Source organism: Podarcis gaigeae (assembly GCF_964106915.1).
Source record: "Podarcis gaigeae genome assembly, chromosome: 4".
Lineage (NCBI taxonomy): Eukaryota > Metazoa > Chordata > Lepidosauria > Squamata > Lacertidae > Podarcis > Podarcis gaigeae.
In genome coordinates, this window is record NC_139677.1 from 35,776,029 (window position 1) to 35,786,021 (window position 9,993).

Sequence of the window (9,993 nt, forward strand, 5' to 3'; positions counted from 1 at the left end):
TATTTATTTTTTAGAAAACCTATACGCTACCTTTCATGACAAAATTCAAGACACAATTCAGTGGAGCAATACCGGCAAGATATATAAACCTAAAACTGCACAACATTAAAAATAGCAGTAGTTAAACCTAATAAATACCGTAATAATAATGCGGTGCTCTGTAGTTTATATACCACCGTTCATCACAAGATCTTAGGGCGGTTCACAGGGGAAAAGTACAAGGTAAAAGCACAAATAAATAGGGGAAGAAAATCAACAAAACAATAAACCCCTTCCCACAAACACATTTAAAAGGCTGTGGAATATTAATCAGCCAAAGGCAGTTTGAATCCCCCCCCCCAGAAGCTTACAGAATATGTTCAAGTAGGGGCTACACAAAATTATTATTATTATTGGCAGCCCTGAATTTTTTAAAGGCTGATGTTTTACTGCGCTTTTAATACTTTGTTGAGAGCCGCCCAGGGTGGCATGTAAATATCATCAACATCTTCTCCTCACGTGGAGAGAATTCCACAAGCATGAAACCACTATGGAAAAGGCTTATTCTCTACCAATGCCAGACTCATAAGCAGGATCTTCCAAGGCCAATCCCACACGCTGTATAGCATTGTGCAGGGTCCACACGCTAAACAAAATCTGCAGAAAAAGGGAATAATCTAAAGCTCCCACACACACAACAGGCGCACTCCATTCATACACAGGTATAGCTTTACATGCTGTGACAGACAACCCACTTGAAAGGGGCTCAAAAAACAGAGTAACTGTCAGGCTTCGGGGAACTGGATCCCTCCTGCAGTGGCAGTAAATAAGCAGATCAAACGAAAGGAGCGTTCTTACCAGATAATTTCTTTAATAATCACAGCAAGAGACAAAGGAATGCCTATCACTCTAGAAATGGCGTTGCTCCCAGTAAAGGTCCACCCCCCCTCCGTCCTCATTAATCTACGTCATAGGTAGGCAAACTAAGGCCCGGGGGCTGGATCAGGCCCAATTGCCTTCTAAATCCGGCCCGTGGACACTCCAGGAATCAGCGTGTTTTTACATGAGTAGAATGTGTTCTTTTATTTAAAATGCATCTCTGGGTTATTTGTGGGGCATAGGAATTTGTTCATTATTATTTTTTCAAAATATAGTCCGGCCCTCCACAAGGTCTGAGGGACAGTGGACCGGCCCCCTGCTGAAAAAGTCTATGCCACTCCTATGTCAGGTAATTTGAGCTTGTCGCCGCTGTGCTTTGTGTTCTATCACTCTCAGAGCCCTTCTAGTCTTAGGCAATGGTGGGGGGGGGGTCAGGAATGCTTTCCAAGGACAGTGAATCTGCTAGCTGTCTCTCTCCTGGTGTTTCTTCTTCTAGCTGCTCCTCACCCAGCATCTCCCAGCTTTCCCCCTCTGGACTATGTCCCTCTGCAAACCACTGTTCTAATTCAATACTGTCCTCCTGCCCTTGTGAAAGTTCAGATAAAGGGGGGCAACGTGATTCCCACCATTCCTCCTCAATCCAGTCCCTGACAATAACACAGGCCCTACAAGCAACAGCCTATAACTTTTTTCTGTACTGTTTTGTGATCTTATTGTACACATATTCACCACTTCCTCAAGGGGCATGGCCACAGAAAGGGTGTGTCCATGTTTCTGCAAACATTTGTCATATATATATGAACTTTAAGACTTCTACTACAAGTAACTTCAAGCGTTGAAACCAGTGCTGATCATTTGGTGTCTGACTGGTGTTTGCTCAGTGGCTCAAGAGAACCCGATGGTTGATTTTCTATCTGACCAAAAGAACACAAGTTGCTGCTTACTGAGAGGCTGTAAATAGCTTTTTTTTATTTATGAAAAAGGAGCAAATAATTATCCAAGCAGAGATTCATGCAACCACCAAAGCGAAAAGTACAGAACATCACTCAATGTTTCCTCCAGCTGACAACGACACCAACAAACCACAATCAGTAGCTTCCCCACAGACACACACTGCAGCAGTCTCACTTCGTTATCTGGTTTCTTAATGCTTCTGCTTTTTAAACTTTACAGTCAGGATGACTAGTGGATGTTAGCGATATTGGGCATCAAAATGCAGCGTAAGGAATCAAGACAGTTTTTGCTGTCAGGAGTCAGCTAAAAAACACTTTGAGGTTTTTAAACTGCTTTGAGAGGGGTGTTCCGTTTCACTTTTACAATCTAGCGTTGTATAAATTTTATGAAATCCAAAATAAACAAGCTAGGAAGTTTCCTAGGCAAAAAGGTTTGGACAAAACTGACCCAGCTATTGGAATAGTCTTCCCTTGTCCCTCAAACGTAGGCATTTCACCAGCTTCTCAGGATCCAGTTACCCATAAAAGTTTTAAATGCCCATGCACCAGCATCAAATATCTAGTGACAGGAGACAAACAAGAACTGGAAGATATTCAGACCAATCGTTTTTGTCTTCCATTTATCTTAAGCCACAAGAAGCCAACTTCTAATATCCATTCTACCCTCCTGACAATCATTCAGGAACCATATTTTGTCATGTCAACTGATCAGCTTAAAAGCGGTTTGACTTCATAATAGAGTTGGAACCACACTAGAGAATTCAAGGAGAAATGTATTCTAGAACAAAATGCCTTTAAAAAATAATAATAATAAATGATATCTATCTAACTATATTTTCATTTTTTTCCAAACTTGTAATATTTATCCCATCTTCCTTAATGGCAACACTATAAGGAATTTCTGCCACACCTTGACAAAATTTTGTGGTGATGCCGGGGACCAGACTTGCCCCCTAGCAGATCATTTTTGCCTTAAACCACCCTAATTCATACAGGTAACATTAAAATAATAATAAATGCAGTTTCTGATAAAGGGTGAAGGAGTGCAACATTAAGGCATATCTTCACAAGAAACCAAAACTGCTTTTTCATTGTGATCATTTCCTCATGAGGATCTAAAGTTCTTGGAAATTGGTGCCACATATCTAATATAGAGTTCTCAGAACTGGCACAGAACTTTAGTTCCTCGTTCTAGGCAATGCTAATTTTGTAGTTATCTCAATTACAAAAGCGTAGGAAAGGATTTTAACACTGCAACCGTGTTAACAAAAATCAAACTGCCAAGCAAAATAGTTTAAGAACTGATGACTATTTAAGGTTGCCATGGCAATGCTGCTAAAGATGAAAACTTCAAATTATTTTGTAGGATTGCACTGCAAAACAGGTTTACACAAAAAGAAGACATACTGTGTTCAACGGGGCCCACTGGACCAACATCTTCCTCAAGCTGTCCACTACAACCCTAAGGTTGTGCTCCAACAGTTCAGACCCTCATGAGTGTATGTGTGAAATTAAGATTTATTTTGCCCCAATGTGCAATCTGTTTACCACAGTGACCAACCAGAGGCCTATGGGAAGTCAACAAGCAGGGACCTCAACTGCAACAGTTCCCTTCCACTACTGATCCTTAGGTACCAAGGGTGGGGTTTTATTGATGCAGTATCATAAAAAGGCTCAAAGGAACCCAGCAAGTGGGCTGGCAGGGTCACAATGGTCATTTTGCATGGGGCAGAGATTTCAGCACCATGATCAACTCAGAATACATATTTTAAAAAAGAATAGAAACAAGATGTCTTATAGGCCAGCTCCATGTGTATTCCAGCATCTCAAGAATCACAGGGTTCATTTTAAAAAAGAATGAAGAAATGTAGATTGAATTCTAGCCTTTATAAGCTGTACAGATAGGCTTGAAAGCATGTGAGCAGTGCTTAAGGCTTTCTCCCAGGTAAGTCGGGTTAGGGACGGAAGCCTTACTGTGTTTATTTTTATTTGTTCTTACACTTTATGTCAGAGGTCAGCAAGGTTTTTGTGGCTTGGGCTGGTTCATGGTCCCACAGACGCCGCAGTGGGCCAGAGTGCGCGCGCACACACATGTGCAAACGCTATTTCCAGTGCTTCTTCCGGCATGGAGGAGGCGTGTGCAGCTTCCCATTGGCTGCAGGACCTTCCTGCAGCCAATGGGAAGCCGGCCAGAGTTGCGTAAGGCGGTCCCCACTCTGCTCTGTGCCAGTTTAGTGTGGTGCATAGGAGCCGACCGAGCAGGTAGCGGGGGTCCCCAAGCGGACAGCAGGGTCCAATGGCTGGTTAAACAACCCCCATGGGCCGCTTGTGGCTCATGGGCCTTAGGCTGCTGACCCCTGCGTTATGTTAATGTTGTTTTTACAGCACACTGTAAAGCCACTTTGAAACACTTCTGTGGAAAACAACAACAAAAATAACACATAAAATATAATAAATAACTGATATTCAGAGGGGTGCAGCCTCTGACCCTGGAGGTAGTACACAGCCATCATGATTGGTAGCCATTGATAGCTTTCACCTCCTTGAGTCTAAGCCCCTTTAAAAATTGGCCAGGCTGGTGGTAATCATCACCGTGTCTTGAGCTAACAGATTCCATAGTTTACCTACCAGCTGTGTGAAAAAGTACTTCCTTTCATCCGTCCTTATTCTCCCACCAGTCAGGTTCGTTGTGTTTTAAATAATAAACTCTGGACTCACATGGAAGTCTAAGCAAAATGACCACATGAGACAAGTTACTCTTGTCGCATTTCATAAACACCCCCCTCCCCAAACGTGTGTTTCCTTTACCTACAATGATGAATACTCTTTCATACGTAAGTTACACCTGCAATGGGAAATGAGCATGAAACAGATTCAACAGCAGTTACTAAATTTGATTACCAAAAGAAATAGCAAAAAACCTGAGTGTTTAATTAATTTACTTTAAAATTTCTTTCAAGTAAGTCCGGAAATCCCCTTTTCTCCTCTCACACAGTGATTGGGCAATTTACACATGACGCAGAAAGAACTAACAGTATTCCCAAACTGGCTTGACATATTCTATGTTCCACACCGAAGGCTAGATTTTCTAGCGCAGTGCTGAAATAACAAGGCCAATGGGTTGTCCTCAGTATTGCTTTTCTATGCTTTTTGGAAGTAGAGTTAAGTACCTGAAATGCAAATAAAGAGCAGCTGAGACTGCTTACAACTAAACACCAGCAATAAATGTTATATGGCTGGAAAGAAGACTGACTTAGTGCTAAAGTCTTCCTGTCTAAATCATAACAATGGTTTAGCCATTGCTTAAACGCTACAAACAACATTACTGCCAAAGTTTTACCAAAAATAAATAGTCAAGTATTTACTATCTTGTTTTATACAAGACTGGAGCAATATGAAAGATTGGATAAATAGATAACTAGAATCCTAGTTAACGGCTAAATCCTATACGTGTGTACTCAGAAATAAGTCCCACTCAGTTCAATGGGCTTACTCTCAAGTAAGCTAATACAGGACTTCAGCCTAGATGTGCAGGTTTTTTAATACTCAAATTGGTAAGTCCTCCTCATCAGCATTCATTCTCCCTTGCTTTTTCACTGTGTCTTACACTTCAATTTTGTCCCCTACTTATAGATAGCGCCAGCTCTTTTTTCTTTCAAACCCCTCAAAGTTTTTTCTCAAAGCCCAACTTTGCCACATACGTCTCATCTTGCAGATACCATCTTATCAGGAAGTCCATTCCATGTGATGTCAAAAATCAAGCTTTTAGTGTGTAGGCACCTACACATGCGTTACATACCAGACAGGCGCATCTCTGTTGTCTTTTTGGCATCTGTTGAAGACATCTCTCCTTCAAGAGACCTTCTAAGTGGAGATTTCTATCTCGGTCAGTATCTACAATGGACATGAAATTGCTTCTATATGCAATAGCTTTTTTCCCTTTTATTTTATGTGCGCTATGGTTTCATATGAGTTTTTAATGTACTGCAATGTTGCTTCCGAGATGCTTCATAGGAAAGAATTCATAAATTAAGCAAGCCTTTAGATTAATCCCTTAATTCCTATTTTTTAACTGAACAGAGTTTAAGTGTGTATAATTGGACCAGCTCACTTTCCTATATCCTTCTGCTGTCTTCTTCACTGTCAATTCAGTTTGGAAGCAACTCAGGGAAAGGTTCTGTGTTTTTGCTTATGTAACTTTACAGTACTATGTGCACTCTGTGAAACTAAACAGACCTTTGTGTCTTTAAATTTTCTTTAAAAAAAACAAAACCTGCCATTTATCTCAATAAAATATACAGTTTAGCAGGCAGAAACGCTATGTTATATTTATTGACTGACACACGCAAAAAAAGATTATTGAGATTTTAAGTACATAGAACCTACCAACATATGTTATACAGTACTTCCTATAATGGTCTGTTTTGTATTCCATGCATTTAGCTTCAAGAACTGAGGAAAAAACCATTCTATATAAATATAAAAATCAACATAAAACCTATTATTGAGACAAATGTCCCATGGTGAGAGAGTATCATATCATCCACATCCAGGTCAAGTATGTGGATGTTTCTTATGTATACCCATAACTTATGGAAACTGATTTTGAATGGTCTGGAAAATGATGCAAATGCAAGCTGTTACGCTAAGAATGAAATCCTATACATGCTTTCCTTAGAGCAATTCCTATTAAACTCAGTGAGGTTTACTTCTGCGTAGACATGCACAAGATTGCAGCACACAGGAAACATTTGCATATCTTTACTGCCAAGTGTTCAGGGTGTTAAAAAAAGAAAAGACTTACAACAACAACAGCACAGCACTGCAGCAGGGAACAAATGACTAAGAAGATTGTCAGAGGTTGAGAAACCTTAGCAGAGAAAATCTCATTGCTTTTCAGCTGTTTTAACTTTTAAGGATTTGTTGAATAGTTATTGTGGAGGAAACAGTTGCTTTTTTCCCAGTGCAAACATTCATGGGCACTTCCTTACCAGAATAAACATCTGCACCATGGAATGTTGAGCAGACATTATGCCCTTTTAGATTTCATTTTTTACCAGCAAAGAAGAACCAAATACAGTAATCAAACCCAGAGTTTGAGAATCAACACACTTCTGCCTATGATCAAAATGTGAACACTTAAGAATTGCTATGATATTGAAGATGCAAAAGGAAAATAGCACAAGGTTATATATATGTCAGTGTAGGTACACATGCAGTCCTCTGCACCAGTCATTAATCAAATCTGGTGGCTACTGAGCTGTTCACAATTCCCCAGTTCTGTGCCACATCAGATAGTAGGAACAAACGTATGGTACTTTTACTTTGATCTTCCACCACCAAAACCTTTCAGAGGGCAAGCTTTTCTCATTTAATTACAGTACTTAGCAAAAAAAAAAACAAAGAACAAGTTCTCTGTGCAGCTTACAGAAAAGTTAAGATCATAACAATGTCCAAATTAAACACAAACGTAACATCTAACAGACTAAAGCACAGTAGCAGAATGAAACCCAAGAAAATACAACAACAGGGAACAATAATAGCGCAAGAGATATAAAAATCAGATCTAAAGTCACGGATCATGGCATCTGTACATTGCAACTTTGAACCATTTTAGAAATCTGATATAAAAGAAGCAGCAAATGGAACAGCTTCAAACCAGTATTTACTTAATTTCATCACATGACCACACACAAGGATTTAAGGTGCATTGGGTAACCTTTCCTGGTGCAGAGTTTCAGCACAATCAGGAGGGAGCCAGCAAGCATCAAGGGCCAAAGATTAAAAAAACAAAAAACACAAAGCTAGCAGGCAGCCAAGCTTCCAGCTAAAGAGCATGAATGTTTAAAGATGTGTCTAGTCTTCCTGTACAGAGTCCAAGATAACAAAAACAACAACAAAATTATGCCCAGTTTATTCCCAGTAAAAAAATAAGGGAATCCAAAAGGGTAATCCAAAAGTAGCACATGACAGAATCTTGCGGTCAAGACTACAATTGAAATGTTTACCATACAGTAATTTAACTTCTGCACCACCATGCACATTACCAGTTCAATTAGCGAGCAGCATTCAAATAAGGCCTGAAGGTTTCCTCAGGGGACATTTCAGCATGTCATAATAATGTATCTCCATTAAGAAAAGCGACACGAAAACATAGTTTACATCTCTATTTTTTCCATTATGTAAAAAGCAACTGACTTTTGGCCTCTGTCCCACTCCCTATGACCCTAAACAAGCCTGCAAACCACCATTGTAAGAGGCAAATTATGTAATGTGCATTTCAGAGAGGGCTTTTGCAAATGCAAAAGGCCTCTCTGAAATGCACATTACATAATTTGCCTCTTACGATAGTGGTATATATGGTGGTGATGGTGGAGTGTAGAGAGAGAGAGAGAAAACAGATGCCCAAAGCAATTTGACCTTCTGTTCCCCCTTTAGCTTGGAAATGCTGAATTAGGAAACCGCAGAGGCCTGGCTATTTGCACACATTTTGAGGGATGCTCATTCTTCTTCAAGGAAGTGCAGGTTTGACTTGAGAAGAGGCTCACACATGTGCATCTGCATTTATCCAGACCCTGGGCCTTGAGAAAACGATACTAGCAAGACACCACAAAACAACCATAATGTGTATCTGAAGGCAATGAAGAAAAAAACAGAGGAGGAATGGAGTCGCATCCACCAGGCAAAGAAGCGATGGGGGGAGTGTCCAAGCAACCAGAGCAAATGCCTCCTTGCTCATCTAATACCCCACCATGTACCCACCACCCTAACCTCCATAGAGCATCCTTTTGCCATAGACACAGTCGCTGTTCCCGCCCCTTTGGAATCTAATGCAACTCTCCTCCTCCCGCCTCCACAGCCAAGGGCAGGTGGAATTAGCAAATCGCCTTGACATTCATGGCGCTTCTACAAATAAATAAGGTTTCGATGGAGGGGGGCGGGGGAGACAAACACAAACGCGCGCGCAACATAGTGAAGAGTTTTGTGTCACCCTATATGGATGAGAGAAAAAGCAAGGCGAGGAACGGAAGGACCCCTGCAAGACACACACAAACGCACACACTCCCTCTTCTGCTTACAGGATTTGAGGCAAGTGTGCTAACAAGCCTTTGTTCACGGCAGGCGCTTGCATCAAAGGCGATCTCTATCTCTCTCGCGCACACACCCATCTCTTTCCCCATCCCTGCCCTTCTCCTCCTTCCTCCAGGACCAGAAAGCACAGAGAGAGAGAGTGCGCCACCCCCAGCCTCACCGTAGATCATGGCCAGGCCGGTCTCGTGGAGGAAGCGGACGCGGCGGTGCTTGAAGAGCCAGATGGTGAGGATGGTGAGCGTGAGCAGCAGGATGAACGTCAGGAGGCTCACGCTGTCTTGCCGGTGGCTCTCCTCGGCTTCTTTCTCCGTGGCGATCTCCTCCAGGGCGCTGCTGCTCCGCTCCCCGGAGCACGGCCCGGGAATTCGCAGCAGCAGCAGAAGCGAAAGAAGCAGGAGCGGAGGAGGGCGCGTCATGCTGCTGGTCGTGCTGGGGCCACCGCCGCCGCCGCCTCCCCCGGTGTTTCTCTCTTCCCCCGGCCCGCAGCAGCTGCGCACCGAGCCGCCCGCAGCCTCTGCAATGCCTGGCCAGCCTCTTAACGCTCGCTCAGCCTGTGGCCGCCAAGCCAGGAGCAGCAGCTTCATCCCCAGTGGCGCGCGCGCCGCCGCCAGACTCCGCCTCTGCGCGGGTCCTCTCCGCCAGGCAGGCCCCGGCAGGCAAAGTTTGCCGGCTGCTGTAGTCCTTGCTGCGTTGCTACTGCTCCGTCTCTCGCCGTTGCCGTCGCCGCCCCGCCTCTTTTAAGGCCTGCCACGCTCCCAGCTGCGCGGCGGCGGCGCCACCTCCTTGCGCTCCCGCACTGAGGCGGGATTTGCGCCGGCAGCGCAACCAGGCGGGAGAACGGCCGTACCATTGCAGGCAATATATATATTTTCCGGGGGAATATCGTGTCCGGATGCTCCCCGCGTCTGGTGCCTTGGAAAGGTCTGCTGCTGACGGTTGTTGTTGTGTTTAATTGGGCGAGAGTTAAAGAAGCATATTCGACAATGTAAGGCGCCCCCCCGCCACTTCCTGAAGTGGTGCAGGCCATGCTACCGCCTCCTTCCGCAGCCAGGGTACACCACAAGCTGAGTAGAGAAAGCTCAAAGTCCCT

At 43.2% G+C, this 9,993-nt stretch overlaps 1 protein-coding gene across 2 annotated transcripts in view; it reads right to left on the reverse strand.

The window, feature by feature from the left end:
• The window catches only part of SLC9A7 (solute carrier family 9 member A7), a 50,609-nt gene extending 40,913 nt beyond the window's left edge, over nucleotides 1–9,696 (reverse strand). The window contains exon 1 of one of the 2 annotated variants that reach the window (XM_083734277.1): nucleotides 9,064–9,696. In XM_083734277.1, coding sequence (XP_083590403.1) covers nucleotides 9,064–9,487 — 424 coding nt within the window. In that variant the 5' untranslated portion in view covers nucleotides 9,488–9,696. The remainder of the gene's footprint in view (nucleotides 1–9,063) is intronic. The other variant, XM_083734278.1, reaches the window with a different exon arrangement.
• Between the last annotated feature and the right edge of the window lie 297 nt (nucleotides 9,697–9,993).